Source organism: Ornithodoros turicata, chromosome 1 (genome assembly GCF_037126465.1).
Source record: "Ornithodoros turicata isolate Travis chromosome 1, ASM3712646v1, whole genome shotgun sequence".
Classification (NCBI taxonomy): domain Eukaryota; kingdom Metazoa; phylum Arthropoda; class Arachnida; order Ixodida; family Argasidae; genus Ornithodoros; species Ornithodoros turicata.
This window is the reverse complement of record NC_088201.1, coordinates 65,423,040-65,447,335: the sequence shown is the minus strand read 5'-3', so window position 1 is coordinate 65,447,335 and position 24,296 is coordinate 65,423,040. Positions and strand designations below refer to the sequence as shown.

The following is a 24,296-nucleotide window of genomic DNA, read 5'->3' as shown; positions in this document are numbered from 1 at the left end:
ACGACCGACGCTTTTCTGGACGAAGCCGTCCGCATTGAGAGGACCCTGATCTCTCGCGCTACCGTCGACCAACGACACCAGGGCTACGAGGCTTTCTCCACGACCGCTGGCCTCGACGTCGGATCGCTCAGACAGCTGATTCGAGAGGTGGTACGCGAAGAAGTACGAGCTCTCCTCTGTCCTGAGAAGGCTCAAGACCCTTTCTCTTCGATCGGTGCGATCATCAAGGACGAGGTTCAGCAGGCAATCCAGACATCGTCAACCGCTAACCCCGGCGCCGAACTACCGAGACCAACCTACGCCGCCGCTCTGAGACAGGTGCCACCTACTCGTCCGTCGTACTACGGAAACCGTTGGACGCCTCCTCGGCCTGTCCAACCTACTCCGAGCGTCCCGCCACACTCTCAGCCGTTTCGCAAAACGGACGTTTGGCGGACTCCCGACTTCAGACCGCTCTGCTACCACTGCGGAGAGGCCAACCACGTCTATCGCCGATGTCCCTACCGACGCCTTGGCCTTCCCGGTTTTTCACCCGACGCCCCCCGCCCCCACCGCGGTAGTCGCCCCGCCGCAATTGAAGACTATCTACGGCAGCAGAATGCTTCTGCTGGCTCGCGACGCGACCTGTCCCCGAGCGTCCCCCACCGCAGCAGGTCGCCAGGAAGAGCACGTTCACCGTCACCGGCAAGACGACCTGTGTGGCGCAGCCCTAACCGGGAAAACTGAAGACTGCAGCTTCGGGAGGTGAAGCTGCGGACCGACGACAAGTTGCAATTCCTCCAGCTCGACGAACAGCAACGCAGCAACAACACGACGCTCGAAAAATTACCAACAACCTGAAAATACTCATCGACGGCCATGAGATGATTGCGTTAATCGATACCGGAGCCGACGACTCTGTTATAAGTGGTAGGTTGGCTAAGAAGCTTCGCAAGGTGCAAACGAAGTGGGATGAGCCTGACATCGGCACTGCTGGTAGACACGTCGTAGCACCGACTGGCCGATGCACACCAGTCATACAAGTGCGTGACATCCAGTACGTCGTCAGCTTTGTCGTCTTGCCGAACTGCCCACGGGATGTCATACTCGGAATGGACTTTCTAGTCGAAAACGAAGCAATCATCAACTTCACAAATGGAGTTATCTCTTTTAAAACGCCGGAAACAGCAGAAGACAAGTGGTGGGCACGAATAACCCCGGAGAAACGCGCAAACACGGACGTAACCGCCGTGACGACTCAGCACGTCAACCTGCCTCCCTTGTCGTCAGTCCTTGTGACCGCTACGTGCGACAGAGCACCGACTGGCTGTTTGTTGGCTGAAGGCAACACGCAACTTCTCCTCGAACCAGGAATTGGGATAGCAAGAGGAATTGTGCCCGTAAGAAACGGAATATTCGAACTCCTGGTCACAAATTTTTGCCCGGAGCCACAACACCTGGCGAACGGCACGAAGATAGCCGTCATCGTAGACCAATACTCCACCACGGATGTTTGCCTGATGGACACTGCTCGCATCGCGGTCACCACGGAACACGAGGCGGGACATTTCGACGTAAACCCTCAACTCAATACAACTCAAAAGCAAACCCTTCTCCAGATGCTCAACGATTTCGGTGACTGCTTCGCTGCATCGTCGAAAGTAAGACAAACGCCCATTGCGAAGCACCGGATCATCGTCGACGAAAAGGCCCGTCCAATTCACCGCATGCCGTACCGGGTCTCCTGCAAAGAGCGGGAAACGATCCGAACGCAAGTACAAGAGATGCTATGAGATGACATTATCCAGCCGTCGACCAGTCCGTGGGCATCGCCGGTGGTACTAGTGAAGAAGAAGGGCGGAACACTCAGGTTCTGCGTCGACTACCGGAAACTCAATGAGTTAATGAAGAAGGACGTCTACCCGTTACCGCGCATCGACGACACGCTCGATCGCCTTCAAAACGCAAAATTTTTCTCTTCCATGGACCTCAAGACAGGGTACTGGCAAATTGAAGTCGACGAACGGGACCGTGAGAAGACTGCCTTCGTAACTCCGGATGGACTTTTCGAATTCAAGGTTATGCCTTTCGGCCTTTGCACAGCACCAGCGACGTTCCAGCGTGTTATGGATACAGTTCTCGCGGGGTTGAAGTGGCAAACCTGCCTGGTGTACCTCGACGATGTTGTCGTCTTCGCAAGAACATTCGAAGAACATGTTGAAGGGCTAAAGCAAGTCCTCGAGGCTATCAGAACTGCAGCGCTGACGTTGAAGCCGCAGAAGTGTCGATTCGGCTACGAGGAACTCAGATTTCTCGGCCATCTCGTGAGCAGCGACGGCGTACGCCCCGACCCCGAGAAGACGGTGGCCATCGCAAATTACCCTGTTCCTTCAAACGTGAAAGACGTTCGAAGCTTTCTTGGCCTTTGCGCCTACTACCGACGGTTCATTCCGAACTTTTCGAGAATGGCGTCACCCCTGAATGCTCTCACGAAGGACGGATCCACGTTTATCTGGAGTGAAGCCCAGCAACAGGCGTTTGATGAATTGAAGGCGCGTCTGCAGACCACACCCGTGCTTGTCCACTTCGATCCAAACGCCGAAACAGAAACACACACCGACGCAAGCAACGATGGTCTAGGAGCCGTGCTCGTTCAACTGCACGACGGCGTCGAACGTGTCATCGCTTACGCAAGCTGAACGCTTACCAAGGCAGAGAAGAACTATTCGACGACAGGAAAACAGCCTCGAGGACGACGACGCCTTTCTCGGTCTAATGAGTGCGACTACCATGTCTACCAAGCAGTACAACGACCCCGAATTGAAGACACTCGTCGACTATCTGCAGGGCCGCGCCGACAATGTTCCTCCCATCTTCAGAAGATCACTCCCAAGTTTTTCCCTACGTAATGGTGTCCTCTACAAAGAAAATTACGCACCACAAGGCGCTACGTGGCTTCTCGTTGTGCCTGGGGACATGCGCATCGAAATTCTTGAATCCTGCCACGACGAACCGTCATCAGGTCATTTGGGATACAGTCGGACACTGGCCCGTATAAGGGAAAAGTACTACTGGACAAAACTGGCCAAGACCGTACACCACTACGTAAGGACGTGCCGGGAATGCCAACGACGAAAAACGCCGCGGGTACGACCTTTTGGGTACCTTCAGCCAATCGCACCGCCGTCGGCGCTGTTCGTCTTCGTCGGCCGTCTCCGTCGGCCCTTCCCACGTTCGTCTTCCGGAAATCGTTGGATAATCGTCGCCACCGACTACCTGATACGTTATGCTGAGACTAAGGCACTTCCACAGGGCACAGCAACAGAAGTGGCGAAGTTCTTCATCGAGAACATCGTACTACGGCACGGAGCTCCGACCGCCTTAATCACCGATTGGGCAACGGCATTTACAAGCAGGCTAACACAAGAAATCCTTCGACTCAGCCACACCGCTCACCGGAGGACAACGGCGTACCATCCCCAGACGAACGGGCTCACCGAACGCCTAAACAAAACCCTTGCCGACATGATTTCGATGTACGTCGACGTCGAGCACAAGACATGGGACGAAATACTGCCAAACGTCACGTTCGCCTATAACACGGCTGTCCAGGAAACAACGGGATTCACACCGTTCCGCCTTGCACACGACCATGACGCATCGACGATGCTGGACGCGATGCTGCCTCACGAACCCAGTGATGTGGAAAACGACGCTCTGGACTTCACACAGCGAGCAGAAGAAGCCCGCCAGCTGGCCAGACTACGCATTGGTCAACAACAACGCGTGGATGCAAGAAGATACAATTTGCGCCGACGAGACGTACGCTTCAGTCCAGTCGACTTGGTATGGGTTTGGACGCCGATTCGACGACGAGGCCTGAGCGAGAAGCTACTGAAGCGGTACTTCGGTCCCTACAAAGTACTTCGACGCATTGGAGACCTGGATTACGAAGTGGTACCTGAGGGCAGCGTTCCCTCTCGACGACCCCGAGGACTGAAATAGTTCACGTCGTTCGACTCAAGCCGTACTACAGCAGGTAGCGCTGAAGACTGGCTGGAAGGAGACAATATGAAAAAAAAAAAAAGAAGGAGAAGAAACGGCATCGAGACGATGCCACGTCTACGGAGGGGGCAATGCCACGAATCATCCTCGCGAAACTTCCAGGGCAGGCACGAAACGGTACATCTCATCCCGGCGCATGCTGAAGAAGAAGCAAGAAGCTTCCAGACACATCGCCTGCTCTCTGGCAAACGCACGTGCTGTTTCTAGACTTTTCGGCGCGACGCTTAAATGCTTGTGCGCTCCAAGCTGGAGCATTCATTCTTTGGACTCAGTTGTGTTCAGAGAGCTATCACTCTTGTGTTTTGCTGCCAAGTAGTCTAATAAACCGTTCGCTGTTTATTCGACGACTCGCCGACCCATTTCGCTTCGTGACAATATATACTCCGCTGAACAGTTTTGTTTGCAGTGAATGCTGCCCTCCCTCCCTGTTTATTTCAAACATGATACACTGTAAGAAAAATTATCGTTTTTTACTGCCCAAGTGACTGCTAACTCTGTTGCCTGCATGTGTGCCGTGACCCTTATGCTGCACAAAATCTCTTTTTAGGACACAGTTCTGCAACACAGGTCACACGTATATGCAATAAACATAATAATGTAAGTTGCAGAGTGTTCTGTTATGCAGTGATGTGTGCACGTAATCCGTATATGCCGGAGTCATGGCAGCTATTTTTATGTAGGATATCATTAGCAGTGTGGAATGCCTGCGATAAGCACCTAAAAAGTGATCGTCTATCTGTGCGCGTGAAGCGTGTGTAGAGGAGGTTGTTCCTCTACATGAGTCCCGACCGGCGATGATGGTATGCCACGGAGAGGCCTTGACGGTGGCCTATCTCAATGGCCGCGCCGGTGGAACTGAGGCCGGTGCTCCAGGCGCGTGGCCATCTTCGTTGTTGTCTACGGCCCGCTACAGTGCTCCCCTTTCAGACGCGGAGCGGCGACAAGGAAGAACGAAGAACCACGTCGACACAGGAAGGAGAGAGCAAGAGCGACCGTGGATGACGCGCACTACTGGACGTGTTCGTGGCACGGCACAACACCTGTTGCGAGAAACTCTCGATGAGTGGGGCAGATGAGGGGCGAAGTCGTTGGGCGTAGGAGTCGTGGCCTGGGGTGTCGCAACCGGCACGGGAGCTAGAGCTCGTAGGGTCCCAGGAAGTGAGGCTGCGTTAGCCGTGTTGACTGCCGAGACGCCGGCTGAGGCGTGCCGTGGCGTCGGCTGCCGCGACTGCCGAAATCGGAGGCGAGCACGTTGCTCTGGTGTCGCGGCCGGCAGCGGATGAGCGTCGAGATGAGGAAATGTAGCGGCGGGTCGTGAGTATGCCGGGGCCCGTGGACAGCGCAGGCCGGTCCCTGGAAGCGGTGAAGCGATGGTCCGTGGGCGGACGGGATGATCAGTGAGCGGTCGGCGAGTCGGTCGAGAGTAGAAGGACAGCCGTGATACAGTCGTCGTGAGCCAAGTAATGGCGGTGGCTTCCGTGGATAGCGCGCTGTGGTAGTGCTCGTCGATGGTGCAGTCAGAAATGTGGGATGGTGAAGGGCCGAATTGCGCCGAACTTGATGTTCACCGTTCGGGTCACCAATTGTAGAGAAGGTGCTGTTCCTGTACATGAGTCCCGACCGGGAGATGATGGTATGCCACGGAGAGGCGATGACGGTGGCCTATCTCCATGGCCGCGCCAGTGGAACTGAGACCGGTGCTCCAGGCGCCATGGCCATCTTCGTTGTTGTTCACGGCCCGCTACACGTGCAATACCAGGCGTAACCGTTTTGTCCTAGGCGTAACCGTTTTGTCAGTTAGCCAGCGTCTTCTGAACTCCACAGCACCGAGAACTGCTCTCTCCCTGTGTACAACTCTGCGAATACCCGCTCGAACGAGGCTTAGAGCGAGTTACGGCCACCAAACGCGGCCGCTGTGTATCGCTGTGTACCGCTGTGCAGCGCGCTATCCACATTTGGTAGTTCATCTGTACGGCTAAAAGAATGAACTGCCGTCTATCCAGGTCACTGTGACTACCGTCAATATGACGGTACCAGACATGGCCCCAGATCCAGCCCCAGCCGCCACCGGGATCGGGATTTATGGCCCGCCATGTCCCGAAAGCGGCATACGCTCTTTAGGTTAAACTTAGAAGAACGAACGAACGATCTCTTAACGATCTTAAACGAGCTCACCGCTCACGAACCGGTCGCGGTTCTGTCGCCCCACTCTCTTATCACTTCGGCCTACATGCATGCTCTCCGCTTTGGCCCGCCCCTGGAACCCTCCCGGCCAGCTCTTGTCCGCGCCGTTCAGCCCGCCACTTCTGCCCACTCATCACAAGACGCAAGACCAGCCGTCCCTGTACTGCGTGTCGCCCGTCTTCCTCCTCTTCCTGTATCGACGCGGAATCTCAACCGCCAACTCTACACCGCTCCGCGTCTGAGGGGGGGAGTGACGGGGCGGCCCGTGTGTGATGACGAAGACGTGCCTCTGCTGCTACGCGCTACGGCGCTGGCACGGCAGTTCTACCGTCACCGTCCTAGCGTGAGGCCACGACCATCTGCCCGCTGGGACATTCCATCATCGCCTCATTGTAGCCTGGTGTCTTGCGCTTGAGCACCATAGGGTGGTGGGGCTCCAGCAAGACTGCTAGTAGCTCCCGTTGTGGCCAGAGGCTGGGGCAACGTGTAGTATACAGCCGCAGCTGTGGCAGCACCTTGGGAGCACTGGGTGCAGCGGCCATAGCTGCAGAGGGACTGGCCGGGAATGGGCAGGCCAGTTCGGCTCCTGTAGCACCTGTACGACCCCCTGGGGTCCCTGAGCATAGGCCGGGGCGTAATCATAAAAAGTGACGGGGGATGGGGACGGCTGTGAGGGAAGATCAGGCCTAGTGTCGGCAAATAGGTGGACGGGTACATGTATTGGTGAGGCAGCCCAGCATATTGACTAGGAAGAAGTGTAGCATAGCTTGCTCTCATTGAGAGTGGGAAGCCCTTTGGAGCGTTGGCGCGGGGCTTGGCCCCCAAGTAGTCCAGGTTGGCATTAGCTTTCCCACCGTCAATTATCGGGTTCTCATCGGGTTCGCGGTCCACCATTGTTACGACACGATATCCTCTACTCTTGTATTGCAAACTGTAGGATGGGGCCACTAATATGTAATAACAGTAATATTAACAATTGTATTGTACAATTGTATTGTAATATTAATAATAATAATAACGACAGCCTCTTCGATGTCACCGTGTATTGGCATCGAGGCGATGTCACCATATAGCAGGAACAGGAACCTGCAGAGCGTCCGAGTATGTCTTACTGTCAAATGAATATATCTTGCTGCTAGCATACAATTTCGATGGTGTGTGCACTGGTAGTATGTAGACTACACATCCAGCGCTGTCCTCAGAGGACTCAGAGGACTGGACGGGAGTCATCTTCTCATCTTCTTCGAACTAGATGATATCTTAGAGCTATGTGGGCTCCCTGGCGGGCACCTGCGACTCTATTTCTTTTAAGCGTCTGCGTAATTGCGTAAAAGTGCCTTCAAACGTGCGACGCGCTGACGTGAACGTTACTGAAGTAACGTTCACGTTACTCCAGTCTGTGATTTTTACATCAGCGATAATGTACCGCCGTCTTTTAAGAATGCGCATATGGCTTTGCTTATTTTCAATTGCTGTTGTTTGCAGCTCCAGTAAGGAAATAGTTTGCAGAAGCTGAACGGCCGTAAGTCAAGCTTATCAAGCACAGCCTGAAGTCATTCTCTGTGAGTTTTGTAAAATGGACACTGCAGGATTATGTGAAGTTAGTCTTTCGGAGTGTCGCAGGTGTGGCATTACGAAGTTGATGTGAGCTTCATTCTGCAGAGTGTTGTCCGTGGGTAGAACTGACCTAGGCGTATTCTGTGGATGGCTGTTTGCAATGGTCTCTCCAGGCTTCTTGAGACGATGGCTGTCAACTTGGGATCGATAAAGGAGAGATAATCACTAGGTCGGAGGGATGCCTTCCAGAGTCCTCCGGGTTTTTGGATTGCCGTTTTTCTTAGATAGACTTTAGAGTCGGCTTTCGGGAACGATATGACGCTGAGCTTGGTGTTGCTTAGAGCTTCCTTGGCTGTTTTGTCTGCTGCCTGGTTCCCTGGTATCCACTGCAGTGTTACACTGCGACCTGATTGTATGGCAGCGCTGACGGAGGTGAGGATTTTGTGCACCAGATAATTCAAATCGCGTATTTTGATGATGTTGCTAGGGAGGGCTTCGAAGCTGTACAGATGAGCCTGGTTTTCGGGTGAGGTTTTTTGATGTGGCATAGTGCTTTGAACATAACATGTAGTTCAGGAGCGGTAGATGAGGTGCTGTGTGACAGCCTGTATCCCTTCTGCATGGTTTCAGTGATAAAAGCACTTGCAGGTCTGTGTTCTGTACTGGAACCATCAGCATAGATGACAGTTCTCTGTGGGAAGGTGTCCTGAAGGTATGCTCAAGTAGGCTACGTGCCAAGATACCACGAGGTTTGAAGACCGAGGTCCGGGACATGCCTTGGCGTACAGGGAGACCATAAAGCATTGATCCCCTAGGCGAGCGCTTTATGCATGCAGCGTTGCATGTACCGCATATGAGGGCGTGTGTACCTCTTATATTTAAGAGGTACATTTAAAAAAATGTACATGTGACCAAGCGGTACTTAACCGTTACATATGTGTTACCTGGTTTAGAGTGCACCACGTAGTTTGGAGACCGGGGTCCGGGACATGCCGTGGAGTACAGGGAGACTATAAAGCATCGACCAGCGATTTATGCATTATGAATCGTGAAATATGTTATAAGCATTTGGGCCCCATGCACTGAGAGATTGGCTCGTTAGCCCCAATAACGAAAAGTACTCCCACTTTTGCGCCGTTTAGGTGGATGTTCTTTCCTCGCTGTGGACAGGTATTGTGATGGCACTACACCTTGTTTCAAACGACACTAAGCTAGGTATCGAGTGCGTTGAAGAGATTCAGCGTCCCCTTCGTAATCGCAAGCATGCAAATGTTCTCTACAAACACGAGCAGTCCATGGCACCGCACCGTCTTTCCATACCGGCCGTCCGATTGCTTCGTGCCATCAAAAGCTGTCCGCCTCCTCACTGGCAAGCATGTGACATTGGATGCCCCGCGAATATCGATGTGAATTAGGGCAACCAACCATTCAACATCGTCGGTATTTCTGTGAAAACCAGATGATGCGACCATCGTGCGGAAGCTCACATCATGTAGATTTCCGCTCCCTATGAACGCATACACGGGACCTTACGGCGCATGCTCCAGTGGTACCACGACACATCACGATGACCAGTGTTGCCACACCCGTTGCAAGCCGGAGCCTTTCCAGTTGCGCCTCAAAGCTTGCCGGCTCCGGCTAGCATGCTACCCAGAGACCTTCCTTCTGACGATAGCAGAATCTCTAGTCAAGGAATTCAAGTATGACCACTCCATCAGCCAGCGCATCCGACCACCTGGGAGGCCAGTATGCATCCCCTACATACACAGGGTCTCTCATAATGTGATGAAAATTGCAACTAGATATGATACTAATGTTGTGTTTTCAGCTCCGCAAAAATTGCAATCTCTGTGTTCTAAATTAACCAACAAAAACCACCACCTGTCTGTGAGGTGCGTCACCGCAATCCTTTTGTTACATGCAACCTGGGGACGGTGTATTCGATCCCGCTGGATTGCGGCAAGATCTATGTTGGCCAATCTGGTCGATGCCTTAATATCAGATTAATGGAACACGCGTCTTCCTTAGGTCGTGCCCCATCTAGTAACCTTGCACTCCATTGTAGGCAATGTTCATGCACACCTATGTTTCATCAGACTTCAGTGCTTTCTACACACAGTACGTGAGATAACGGAGGCCTTTGCCATCCACATGTTTGGTGAAAAATGTATCAGCTCCCCTTCCGTATCACTTACTTACCAAGAAAAGGAATATCTTAACGGGGAGCATAATTTATTGAATCTAGGTGAACCCTCAAGGTCAGGAGTGTGATTCCAAAAACCTCTGGGCTACCACGTGGTAAACCTGTGACCTTATGACGTGTGCTGTACTGATATGCCCTTGATGACGCACAATGTTTGTTCTTCAAATACTTCCTCTTTCATTAAACTTCTCTTAGTTGAGAGTCTGCAGGTGGTTTGTCTCTCCTTGTCCGCGTCTATTGCTGCAGTGAGCCGATATGGTCATTCACTGACGTTTTCTATTACGCGTTTTGCATAGAAACAACCTGCTTTGCGCCATTGTTAATCTGCAGAGTCCTATTATGAAATCATAGGCACTTGTGCACAGTTAAACTATAAAAAAAATGGCACCAATCTGAAAGATATGCCAGAGGCTGGAATCGAACGCACACCCTAAGGATTTCCGCTCTGTATAGAGCACTGCAACGGGTCGGGCCAAATTTGACATCTCCCATTGCCCATCTGTATCACGGTCAGTCCTGGTTAATATAAACGACTTGATTACGGACATTAGTGGATTTCCGTGGACGAAACAAATGCTGTTCGGCAATTCATGGTTCGATATTACGAATGATGAACTTTATGAATCATTTTCGTGCAGGACAAAGGTGTACATATTGACGAGGGACTGACTTCACAAATTTTTGCTCTTGTACAGCTTGTTTGTGTATCGTCATGACAAAATACAGTTCCCGTGTCCTCAACCCTTTTCCTAGTATCTACAATGTCAAGTAGTCTTTTGAGGGCGAAGCTTAATATCTTTCGAGCAACTATGGTTGGCTAAACTCCGGCAAGAGGTACATAAACAAAAAAAAAATACTCAAACTTTCCAACAACCTCTGCAAGAAAGCTGTCATCTCTTGTAACCTCCAGGGGTACCGTTTGGGGAGTATACAAAGAACAAAAGAACAACGCCTTACGCAACATTCATTAGATACATCTGCAGTTGTACCTGGGTGAAGTATGGATGGTTTCTGTGCAATAGTAGCTGCCCATCTGCAAACTTCAAGGAGTTTACATTGGACACCTCTTCTTCGTAGTCCACAATCACACTGTCCTTGCAGAGAAGCGTGCACGTTATTTCGACCGCAGCAGTAATCTCGTCTATTTGTACAAGGCCATCCGGGCTGCAACAGAGCCACGGCTGCTCATCCATCACAACCAGGCCAGTCTGAAAAATGCACATGACAGTTCAAGCACTACGAACTCTCTCAACTATGCATCAAAGACGTGTGGCTGAGAAAGGGCCACATAACTGTCCATAATACCGGGGGCTTAATCACTTCCATCGCTCGCGAGCCAACGAGGGGCGGAGCTCTCGTTAACACGAACACGTTTCACGTGACGTGCTTTTTTCGTTAACGGGACAAAGGCGTAATCTCTTGCTCGCGTAACGACCGACGGCGTCGTCTGCCTAACGAATGTGTTCACGTGCTCACAGGTTTCATCGCCTACATGGCTCATGATCTAACGAAGCGCGAGGCACTCGGGAGCTCGAGCACGTGGTGTATGACGCGCTCTTTTCGTTAAAGTGACAGGGGCGTAATCTCTCGGTCCAGTTACGATCGAATGAGATCGTTTGCCTAACATGTGGGTCTACCCACTCGTTAGAGTGTGAAACATCTTCATCTGGAGATTTGCAAAAGCGGAATTTCTGCACGAACGAACATGTATTACCCCACGACTGTGTACAAAATGACATGCTCCCCCTTCCATCGTATTTACACCAGTTGTTACATGAGGGCTGTGAGATATTCTCGAGAAGATGCAGATGAAGACGAGAAAGAAGACAAAGAAGTGACAACGACAAGCCATAGACAAACCATGCGGGCTATCCAAACAATGAATATATATCCCCCCCCCCTATCCAAACAAAATTAAACAACCTCATTGGTCGAAAGATTGCAGCCTCGTTGGCAGCTGTAGTTCGTTCAGGGCGGTGAGATCACAACACGTAAGGGCTCGTAACGGGCACGATAGCCTCAACGAAGAGGCTAAATGAGGAGCAGAGATTGTGCCACAGCAGAGCGTCGATAAGTTTCTTCGTTTCGTTATTCCTAAAAACTCGCTGACGTTGAAGCTGCCAAACAAAGATGGCGGAAGGATTCTTCGCTTAGGCAATTTTTTTTTTTTTCATTTCATTAATGCGATGTTCGATGAAACGATTTATTTGCTGTATTAATTCCCAACAAGTTTATTCTATTTAATCTGTAGAGCTAATTTTTTTTATCGCAGTTGAAATACCAGTTCTCGTATCCTGGGTTCCTCATTTGTCGGCGTTTCGATAATTCGGTTTTGTGACTTTTCGGCCTTGTGATTTTTTGGTGTTTTGATTTTTCGGCCTTATGATTGCTCGATGTTTTGGTCCTAATTTGGTCGATGTTTTGGTCCTTTCGCTCCTAACAGTGGTGCCAAAATAAGGGAATAAACACAGCTGTTGACCTTGAATTCACAGAACAAAAAAAAAAAAAAAAAACGAAGGAAAGTCGGCCTCGCTACTAATTAGGCGCATCCAACACATGCATCAAACACAGGTGGCTGTATTTGATGCAACCATGCCTTTCCACAGCAATTTTTCAGTCTTGCCACAGGGGCTCTCTCGAGCAAATGCACCAAAAATGACCGATGCCCATTTCGAGCACCAACTATTCTCCAAAGCGAATTCCATGGAATTGTCGAACCAAATGAAGCACGTGCCAATTTAGACATGGTAGCGGCTCTGTAATAACGTGGTAACGTAAAAGTAACTCATTACTATCGAGGAACGGGAACGCGTTCCTTTTGTTACTTTGGTAACGGGTAACGTATTTAGTTCCTTTTTTTCATGGTAACGACTAACGGTATTTAGTTCATTTTTTTCGGTAACGTGTACAGGTCTGCTCCGAACCCCCCTCAAAGGTCTATCACTGGGAAAACTACTACGGCGCGCGTAATGCACAGCGTTTGAGATGCAAACGTTATGCCCGCTAAGTGCTTTTGCTCTTGCACGGCTCCGAAGGTCCTGTGGGAGCACATGAAAACTATGCTTTGCGACTGTGGGGCTTCTGCACTCAAAGCTATGCCGAGGGTCACGCTTGCGCATACACATCCGAACCTGTGTGATAAAATGTGGGTGAACCTAGCCGTTCAGATCCGAAGCCACCTTAACGGCCTCACGCTGTACAAGCCTCGCATCCCCCGAAGCAAGAGTTTGCTTGTGCAAGAGTTTGTTTATTGCTGTGTCTGAGAACCTACGTGTGTCGTCTTCTGTGTCCGTGTCTCTCGGTCTTCTTCATGGATCTATACCAGCTAGCCTGCACCCTTTCCCTTGTTTCTTTAGTTCGTCAAGCTCATGCTCACCATTACCGAACCGTTTCCTTTCGTACGCTTTGAGATGTACTGCATAGGACACATTTCATTATTCAGTAGTTTGACATCTCGCGTTGGTTTCGTCATCCACCAATATGCTCTACCAAAACTGTGTTCGAAACAGGCAACAATATGCCTCATGATGACTTTTTATTTGGGATACGCACCTTTGCCTCAGCTGCAAATGCAAGACCGCCCACCACAATACACATCGATCGAACTAGCTAACTCACTTAATTGATACGCCGCATAATTTTTATGTGTAAAAAGCCGTACGGCAGTCTAAAGTTTCTATTTGTGTGCTTCACCAGTCGTGCAAATGATGTTCGCACATTACCGTTTCTGTTTATGTTTGCCATATACATGTTGAAGGAAACACGATTTGTCTTTGAGAGTGCATTTGTTGCAGCTGCCGAGACTGACAGCACGTGCGTATAAGACAGCTATGAGCACGCGCACGCTTCGCTTTTATTTATTTTGTATTTTCGGTAGATTCCATCTATTTTTCTCATGCGCTGCACTCCGGAGCGCGCTCAGATGCTGTTCACATACCCTATCACGTGAGGGAGAGGGCGCCGGAAACGACAGCGCAAGCAGCCCGTGGTAGCCACCTGTCGGCAGGCCCGTCGTCCCGACCCAACTTCATCCTTCGCTCAGCACACCATTCATTCTAGCCCGCCATAAGGCAATCACACAAGCGGCTAACTGTGCCCCATGGACGTGATGACGTCAGGATGCCTTTCAACTGGACGAGACAAATTTTGTAATTCCTTCTTTTTTTTTTTTTTTTTTCTTCCGTCCGCCAAGAAACGCTCTCCGCACCGTTTGTGAGGGCTTGCGACCGTGTACTTCACTCCGTCTTGATAGCTACGGGTGTTGTGATGAACAAAACAAAGGCGAAATGGATGCCTATAGCAGTTTTCGAATTGTTCTCTTTAATAGTACATTGCGGACATAGTGTTGATGTTGTGATGAACTTGAAGAGCAAAGGATTCTGTACATTTCCTGAGGTTGATTGCCTTGAATAGTTCCATAACATTCTCTTGCTTCGCGGTGCTAGCACGGAATTAAAACAGTTTACTAACGTTCTGTTCAAGCTCACTAGAAAAAACGTTTTATTGCACTGCGAATTTATTTTAAGTCTACTGTTTATGAAGCCTGACAGTAAGGCTGCGCCTTGTACTTCCATGCTTGAAGGAAAAACTTACATAAAGGTAATCAAACAAGTGTATACGTTGAGGAGAAAGGCCAGCCTCCTCCTCTTTCTTTCTTTTGATACTTCTGATACCACTACGTCTTCCCTTTCTGGGTACCAGCCAGTGGACTACAACAATGGGTACCAGCCCACTGTGGTATTGACGGAAATGAACTAGCTGACAAGTTGGCAAAAGAGGCCCTGTCTCATCAGAAACGATCACCTATCCCGTTCACTAAAGGAGATGCAGTAAACCTGCTCAACAGCAAAACTAAAGTATACGCGAAGAAACTCTGGCTGAAAACACTGCGATCAGAAGATTACATCAAACACATTGATCCAGAGCTCAAGTATTCCATACCTGTCAACATAAAACGGGAATACACCACATTGATTCACCGCATACGTCTCGGAGTCCTGCCAACCAACTCAGTCCTCTTCAAGCAGGGCAAAGCAGACTCTCCTGACTGCTCAACGTGTATGCTTCCCGATACCACCCACCATGTCATCACTCAGTGCAAGAAGTTCTCCAAAGAACGTGAACAATTAGACAAGGAACTAAGAAAGCTTAGTCACACGCCTCTCACCTTTGCCAAGATAATGGGCAATTGGAATACAAGCTCAGATCGAAAAATTGCACTCAGTGTGCTGTGTGACTTCCTCAAAGAAACGCAAATCGTGCAGAAATATTAGGACAGGTCCACTGAAGAAGAAACTCCACATGTTGACAATCAGCAGATAGATCCAAAGTGCAAAGGATGATCCTCCTGCGATCTATAAATGTAATAATCAACAAGCTACCTAATCCAGCTAACCCCCTCCCCCCAGCCGACATACAAGCGAAGAAGAGGAACATACTCCTCAACTAAAAGAAATGGAGCAGCAGACCACAAACTCGGGCGTCACCAAGCTCCAAAACGCAGCTACTTCTACTCTACTCTCTTCCCTTTCTGGTCTCGGACTCCCATGTGCCCTAGAACTCAGCACACACTAGTTCTCGTATCATACTTAAGACCATTCTCACCCGACACCATCGTCAGGGCAGGAAAATGATTTACAATTTTTTTGGTATTGCTTGACTATTATCCTTACAGTGACGTACTGCTTGTTCATTATTTTCACACGACTAGCGAGCCATATTTTGAGACGAAAAGAAAAAGAAGATGAACGAGCATGGTAGCCCGCCATAAGCATAGCATATGCATAGTATAGCATAAGCATAAGCATAGCCTTCTAGCCCGCCATAAGCATGGGAACGAACATTGGAACACAACGAGCATGTATGAAGCACGAGAATGCGAGCTATCGGAACAAATGAAACAGTCCTATTGGTCAGAGAAGATGCAGCCTCGCTGCCAGCCTGCCCTTCGCTCCCAGTTCCCTTAGAAGTCGGCCCAGGACGCACATTCCCCCAGGGCGTGAGTCGTGACGTTGCCCACATACGTGAGGCCGACAACGGCAAGCCCTATCACCACCACCACCTGCCCTTCGCTCAGGGCGGTGACATCACAACACGTGAGCGCTCGCAACGCGCACAATAACCACAAAGAAGAAGCTTCACGAGGAGCACAGATTGTGACCACAGCAAAGCATCGATAAAGTTGCTCGTTTCGTTAGCCTGAACGACTCGTTCAGTGTCTCGTGCCGTTAAGTTGTACGTGTGAAACGATTAAGCCCCAGCCATATGCTTGGTAGTCATTTGCGCTGTCCATTGTCCGAAAAGCGGGGTTCCATATTATGGAGAAAAAAATAGTACAGCTTGAAGCAGAGTTAACTTGAATGTGCCTCCGACCTGCGGAGCGGGAAGAGAGCCACCCTAGTGGCGCTTAGGAGAATTAAAGGGAAAGAGCGTTTCGACTGTCCCGCATGTTCTGCGGGGGTGTCCACCTTGCCAGGAGCTGTTGACTCGGCATCATAGAGAATATGAGAAGACTCTAGAGAACGGCCTTGGCGCGCGCCCAATGCTTTCTCCTTACCTCGGGGTGTGCCCACCTGCGCGCGGCCAACGGCGGCATAGACAATGTTGCTAGACCACATTTTGCCCGCTAAATGTTAGCGGAGTTCTTGTTTTTGAGAGCAGCAATGTGGATCTCTATGGCAACGTAAGTGAGAACGCCTCGGGCGTGCCGTTCGTGTGCTCTCATGGCATCCGCATTGCTCGCCGAGGCGAGCAGGAAATATGTAAGCATACACCTATTAGTTGTTGTTTACCGTCCTCGGTGGTTCTGTCGGTAGCGTGTCCACCTTCTGATCCCGAGATTGCGGGTTCGAACCTCGCCGAGAACGCCAGCAACTTGGTGGCAGGGTACAAGTTGCTTAGACACGCCGTCTTCCGCGAGGGACGTTAAATACGGGGTGCCGTCTGATGAGCTTTCATCGCACGTTAAAGAACCAACAGGTGGGCAAAAGCAATCCACAGACCGACCGCTGTGGCGTCGCTCATGATCTCAGTTGTCTCGCGACGTAAACCTCCAATTATTAGTTGTTGTTTGAAAGCATGATGCAGACGTTTGTCGTCGTACCTTTGAGCAATTCCGTTGAACGGCTTCTTTTGGATTAATAGCTTGTATCGTGGCGTGAAAGGATAACGTGTGTCTTGTTGCACACAGCGAGGCCTAGCGAATAGCATGTAATATGGATATATCACCGTTTAATTGTTCGAACAGAGAACGATCTGCTCCCGAACTGCGCGTTCCTTCGAAATGCCTTTAATTGCCGTGGTTGTCGGTCATTAACAAGAACACCAGATGAAACCTCGCGATATCTTACTGCCTGTGTATCACTCTGCCTTGTTCCGTCGTTTGCGCATCATTATAACATCATTCAACAATGTAGGAAAACGTCGTAAATTGGTAACGTTTTCATCGAGGCACACATGTATATGAAAGAAGAAAAATTTTGGGTCGCAGGTCCACTTGGAGCGGAGCGAAGAAGACGACAATTTAGAGCATCTACTGATTGCGAAACAAGATTTGTTTCGTGAGCATCTGCCTCACTTGGGCACCACAACTTGCTTCTGTAATTCTTCGACTATGCTCTCTTAATCTGATGCCAGCATACTTTTGCAGGGTCACTTTCGCCAGTGAAATTATGTGATCAGGCTCCTCTGCATAGTGCTGGTACAGTGGTAGCTTGTCACCATGTGTTAGGATGACGTGATTAAACGACTTCAAACAATCGCCCGCACTACAAGCTTCACAGACCTCAATTTCTCGAGACGAAAGGCCTGCTCAGCGCAACACAGCAAACGTGTAACAAAGGGGGATGGTTTCACCAGCCCCCCATTGTCCCTGAGCATGATGAGAACACACTGTCTATGAGAACACTATGTCTCGTCATCTAGGAGTGTGTCCAGGCAACCATTGCAGGTGAGTTTTGAGGAGACAATTCTAACAACATATCCTCCAATATAGGCAACAATGTCCTCGCTGAACCTGCTGAATCTGGATGATTCCCCGTAGTCATGGGGTGGGGTGGGGGTATGTTTATTAAAGATAAAGGAAAGGGGGAAAGGTCAGACAGGCCAAGGCCGACTTGCTATTCCCAAAAGAGAAAAAAGAAGCAAAAAAGGAAAAGAAAAGGTGGCAGGGGACGATGGGGTGGCTCAAAGGCTGCTGATCCGCCCAGTGTCCTTCAGGTAGCGCAGGAGGGCTCGGGTGACTGGCCACTGTCTGGAGTGCCGGACAGGTCCCAGCAGCGTCGCCAGGGAAAGTTCCCTGTGGCGTAGGGAAGTGAGACTTGTGGCGAGAACGGCTCGGGGGCCGGCGTACCGCTTGCAGTGCAACAGAAGATGGCATATGTCGGCAACTGCAGCACAGCAGAGACACATCGCGGACGTCCGTCTATCCATCTTAGAGAGGAGCAGCGGGGTCAGGGCAACATCGAGGCGTAGGCGATGTAGGATCGACTCCTCCTGTCGCGACAGCTGCTGGGAGAGTGTGAGTTCCATCCTCGGGTCGATGGAGTGGAGGAACGTGTCTGCCGCTACGGCGTTTGAGCTAAACGCGAGGGTGCTGCGAGACGTCTGGCGGTGGATCTGTATCAGGCAGGCCGATGACAGACAGACACTACCTTTACGTTACAGTCCTACAAGCTAGATAACGACACTCTCTAGGAGAGTTTGCTTTTCGTACTGACCATACCAAGCGAACAATCCAAACACGGTGGGGGGGGGGGGGGGGGGTCGCTGCGGAGTGCAGTACAGTCCTAGCGAGCTGGCTAGAACATGATTTGCCACTCACCATGAACGTGGCGGAGAATACGAGTAGACGTCAGCCAGCGGCGAGAGCACTCCACAAGACCATACAGTGCTTCCTCACGGACAACGTGGCTACGAAGCCCTGCCCTGACAGCCTGAAATATATAGCTGCGTCTCCGAAGTCTGGGCCACCGAAAGCCAGCCGGCAACGACGGATCCAAATTTGAAAGCTTATCTCGGTAATTAATAAAGCCAATTGTTTACGCTGAACGTGCGGAACAGGCAACGGTTCCAGGACCATAGTCATGGTCAGCACACTGAAGAAGGGCACAGATGTTGTCCTCTGCAGGAACTTCTGCAGTGGGAGCCTCCTCGCCTGCACTTTCCTCCATTCGCGGCTTGCCATGGTGACCGAGTGTCTCTATGCCTTCTACTGTACGCGCGAAGTAAAGTTTCTTCCGTTGTTGCTGGAAGGTGGTCCGTTGACGTGCTCACAGTTCAGAGATATTCCCAAGAGTCGTCCGACAGGCGGTATTCTCGAACAATAACTGGGCTTTATTTACATAGTTATTTACATAACTATATACAAGACAATACTATAGCGACTGAAGTCACGGGGCTTTCGCCTCGTCTTCATCAAGTCGTTGCGGCTTCCACACACGGATTTTCGTGTGTCCTCCGCTTAAAAGAGTGACATTTGGGACACAAACCCCCGCTAGCAAACACCAATCCCAGAAGCCCGGTTCAAACGTCTCCAACTCATGGTTGGCCTAGTTTGAATTTAGACCGAACCAGGCACCTCCTAATTGTCCGCCCACTACTCGGTATTTATGGGTAACGGACCAAGCTGTCAGCCCATGCACCATGCAACTTTGGACAGTGCATCTTCCTTGGCCCACTCAGCTGATTTATTGCCAGCGAGCATCTGGTCGCGAAGACCCCCTGAGGTGTCAAGTGTCCCCCGTCCAACGTGCCCTCCCCGAATCTCTGTCGGGTGGCTATTCCACTGAGTTGGAAATATACAATATTTGCGGGGTTTCTAAAATGTACAACTGTTACACGCGACATTTGCAGAGCTTGGGGCCTGGACTTCAGCGTGTATCAGAAGCTTCCTGTAGGCATGACGGAATTGGGAAGCGATGCGTTGTTATTCCATCCACCTCTTTGCCTGATGCAGCTGAAAAACAGTTCCAAGTGGTCCTGGCTGAGGCGGTATGTAGTGATGTAACTAGGGGAGTGTAAGGGAGTAATATAGTTTGTTCATGCATACTGTTTTCTGATTCTAAGCCTCTACATGTGAAATGTGTGGCCGTGTGAAATGTGACACAGCAGCTGGTTATGACGGCATTACCGTACGTGTGATTAAGGAATGTTCTAGCGCATTATCCATCCCGTTATGTTATATGTTCAACCACGCGTACTTCAGCGGTGTTTATCCAGACATACTGAAAATAGCACGCATTGTTCCTATATATAAGGCAGGTGACAAGGAAAAAGTTGAAAATTACCGTCCAATATCTGTACTTGGTGCAATTAACACTATCTTTGAGAAACTCGTCTGTGCTCAGATGACACGTTTTATCGAAAAATATGATGTTCTATGTAAAGCACAGCATGGTTTCCGCGCAGGCAAATCAACGAGTTCAGCTGTTTTCTCTGTTACTCAGAAAATCAACTATGCTCTAAATAACAACCTTGTGACTGTTGGTTTGTTTGTTGACCTTCGCAAGGCTTTCGACACTGTGAACCACGGCATTCTGCTAAGCAAACTGCATCACTGCGGCTTTCGTGGTCTTATGTTGTGCTTTCTGCAGAGTTATTTGTCATCAAGGTGTCAGTTTACGTCAATCAATGGAATGCTCTCAGACCCTTTCCCGATTGTTATGGGGGTCCCCCAGGGGTCTGTATTGGGTCCTCTGCTATTTTCCTTGTATGTTAATGATTTGCCGTTCGCAGTACCTAAAATGTCCACATGTATGTACGCGGACGACACTTGTTTCGTTATCAGAGGTAAGACAGTTGACGAAGTTAAAGCTGCTATTTCGAGTGAGACTAACTGCATTGCACGCTGGTTTAGAGCAAATCATCTGTCGTTAAAGGGGCCGTAAACAGGTACAAAAGGTGCACATTTCTTTGTGTTATATTATTGGAACTTAGGCCGTGAAAACTCCTTGCAATTACTAACGCTCAAAAACAAAAGGCGCTTGCATACGGATGAAATATTCACTGCACTCTTTCGCATTTTAGCTCCGCCCCACGCTCTAACTTTACGTCATTTTGACGTAGCGTTTTCCCCACCAATTACGATTGAGTGTTCCACGTACGATTTCATTTCAAATGCGGAATTGGACTAGATGAACGTGAATCCTCTTCTATTCAAAATCTAAACAGGTTAGAGCCTCGAACTGAGAAAGAAATGCGTTTAATTTAGGTATCATACGCGCACTACGTTTTCTGGGCAGTAGCACGCAGCACACACGAGCGCGAATGAATATCCGGGACTACAGTTCCGGAATCCTAGGTAGGTGCGCTATGGAACATCTTCGTCATCTTCGAATGGTTCCGACAACTGGGCTGCCGTACTTTGGTTTGAGCCACGCGGCATCGCGTCACCAGCTCGCGTGGTACAGTGGATAGCGTGCTGGCCATGTCACATCGTGACTGGGAGGAACCCGGGTTCGAATCGCGTCATGTGATAGCAGCCCAGCTGTTGACGTTTGCGCCAGCCGGAGATGTTGAAGATGTCATGACGTTGAATTTCGGAACCACTGAACGCAAAACGTCGTTTCACACAAACAAACTGAGCGCTCCGACTCACAGCTGATAACGAAGTATGTTTATTGGCTGGTAATTTGAAACGTCATGTGCGCAGCTCGGCCCCCCGATTGGACGGCAAAACGCTACGTAGCCATGTGACGTATGCGTTGTGGAGAGAGGCTCGCTGGTTACTCATCTTTGAAAGCAGTTATACGGGTCAATGAGCTGGCACGAGCCGAACGAAATGTATATTTGGGTATTATGAGCTGTGTTCTTTCATGGGGTATCATTATTTCAGAAATGTTTGGTGGCCTGTTTACGGCCCCTTTAAATATAGATAAGACATGCTTTGTTGTTTTTAGAAAGCCGTCCACAGTCGGCACGCAGATTGAGTTGAGTATTGAAGGTCAATCTGTTAAACAGGTAGAGGAGTTTAAATATCTTGGTGTCTTGCTTGATTCGTCTCTCACCTGGAAACCGCATATCGATTACATTGCGAGAAATGTAGCGCGGTCTTGTCACGCTCTCTTTTTGGCTCGTCAGTGTTTTTCTATTCATGTAACTAGACAACTTTACTTTTGTCTCGTTGAATCTCACTTGTCCTATTGTATAACCTCATGGGGAAATACATTCCCTGCTTATCAGGAAATTCTATTTAAGTTGCAGAAAAGAAGCCTAAGACTGATAACTTTCTCTCACACGAGGCATCCATCGGTAGACCTTTTCACGAGACTTAACATACTACCGTTACCTGATCTAGTTCGCTTTTGGTACCTGAAGCTAGTGTATAAAATAATAAATACCGGGGAATATCATGGCACAACAGGGTTTAATTTGTGCCCTAGAAATAACAGGAGTGTACAACGTCTTATTTTCAAACCTTTTCGAGCAAACAATGTTTATGGGAGCCGGTTGCTAGAAAGCTATGGTATCAGATTGTGGAATATGCTGCCATCCGACTTAAAATATGGCAAGCATTTTGTGCGCAGCTTACGTCGCTATGTGATGAACAGCTCAACCATTCTTTCATCTTAATTCTTTTGCTGTAAAATTGTAGTGTAAGTGTATGTGGATAATATTTTTAATGTCGTTGCACTGCTTCTCAGTGTCTTTCTATCTGACTGTGAATTAATGTTATTGAGGATGAGCTGTGGGAGTCAATACTAGCCTGTGCTAATGACACCCATAATTTCATCCCTAAGCTTTGTATTTAGTCATTTTAATTCCATACTTCAATAAACAATAAACATGTTACCAGCATGCGCCCGCCTCCCAGCAAACCAGATACATCCAACAAATATCCGTAAGATATCTCGCCCGGGACGTTTGGATATCCAGTGGAGTTTGCCACAGATCCGTTTTACATCGATGCGATATCCCTGCGACTAGCATTTCTGCCATGTTTGTAGATCCACTGAAAGTCCCTGCGACGTCTGTCGCGGATATTTGGATATATACGGGAGATTACGAATATCGTACATATTTTGCTTTTAACAATTTTGTGCATCAGATATTTAGTGTTTGTAGAGTGCGTAGAGACCACTGCAACTGTGTTCCAGCAAATAATATTTATTGTGTGTTTTAACCCATTTGATACTATTGGGATCAAAAACATTACCTTAGCCTAACAGGATTCAACACAGTACAGCAACACCGTGGGATACGCCAGCATAAGTGCCGAACCCTGCCCGCCTCACTTGGACCACTTGGAAAAACCCGCAGTAACCTCTATTTGCGAGCTGGATGGAACATATACTGAAATACAAATCGTTACACACACGTTCGTTAGGGGTAGCGTGGCGTAAACCATTTGTAACGGTGACGAGGATGTATCTTCGCAATTCCTGTGTTTCTGCATCAACCCACAGTATACCCAACAACATTTCTGACATCCCTTCCTATCAACTACTGTGTTTTTAATTCAGGTTACCGTCTCTATAAGGACAAACAAATATTTCCTGGATCTCCCATAGACATCCCTAGGATCTGCAGGCTGCTTGTCATGGGACATTCAAACATCCAGAGCGCGATATCCTTCCAACATACCAGGGACATCTGTTGTTTACTGGAGTAAGCCCAAAACGCAATGAAATTGTGCGATATCCCATAGATATCCTATGGATGTCGAGATATTCAGGACGTTCGCGACCTTGTAGGGATGTCCCATGGATATTAATGGTTTGCTGGGCTGGAACAGCACTTCTGCCAGCTGCGCAACACTTTTTAGCGTAAAGGCCAAGCTAAGGACTGACATGCGTCTCCCATGCTGAGCAGCTAGCTCCCCGGATGGAAGTTGCAGGGTCATCATTCTTGAGGACAATGTAAGCATCCTTTTTCCTTGTTGGGAAATTGTTCCATTGCGAAGTGGTGCCTTAAATCTTTTGCCAATGGGACTGTGCGAATTAAGCAAATCGAATGTTTTGTAAAAGATGTTCATGCTTTTTCTTTAGTGGCCACAGCCATGAAAAGGAAAGGCCTACTCATCTACTTCGGCAATGAACGAAGCGGTTGCGTCACTTCCTTCAAATTCAGTCAACCCCAGGAGCCTAGCGTGGGTCAGGGCTTTGCTCACGGACGAACTTACAGTCTGCGCGGCCTTCATGCGGTCTGCGCATGAAGGTCTGCGCGGACCTTCATGGTCTGGCGGCCAAACTCAATATGGGACCTGGTGAGCTTGTTTGCTGCTCTGAAGCCCTCCTCCTCTTGGAGTTGCAGCCTTTCAATAAAGGCCCGCCTGATCGTCTAAGAAGAGTGAAAGTATACTTAAATTTGT

General features: G+C 49.4%; 2 protein-coding genes across 2 annotated transcripts; one reads left to right on the top strand and one right to left on the bottom strand.

Annotated features, from left to right (window-relative positions):
- Positions 1-6,615: 6,615 nt before the first annotated feature.
- Positions 6,616-7,122, bottom strand: LOC135399904 (RNA-binding protein 24-A-like). The gene has a single exon (XM_064631670.1). The coding sequence runs from the start codon at positions 7,120-7,122 to the stop codon at positions 6,616-6,618; it is 507 nt and encodes a 168-aa protein (XP_064487740.1).
- Positions 7,123-13,131: 6,009 nt separating this feature from the next.
- LOC135399812 (uncharacterized) lies at positions 13,132-15,261 on the top strand. The gene is made up of 2 exons (XM_064631582.1): positions 13,132-13,213; positions 14,690-15,261. Exons 1-2 carry the CDS (start codon positions 13,132-13,134, stop codon positions 15,259-15,261), a joined length of 654 nt encoding a protein of 217 aa, XP_064487652.1.
- The last annotated feature ends 9,035 nt before the right edge of the window (positions 15,262-24,296 follow it).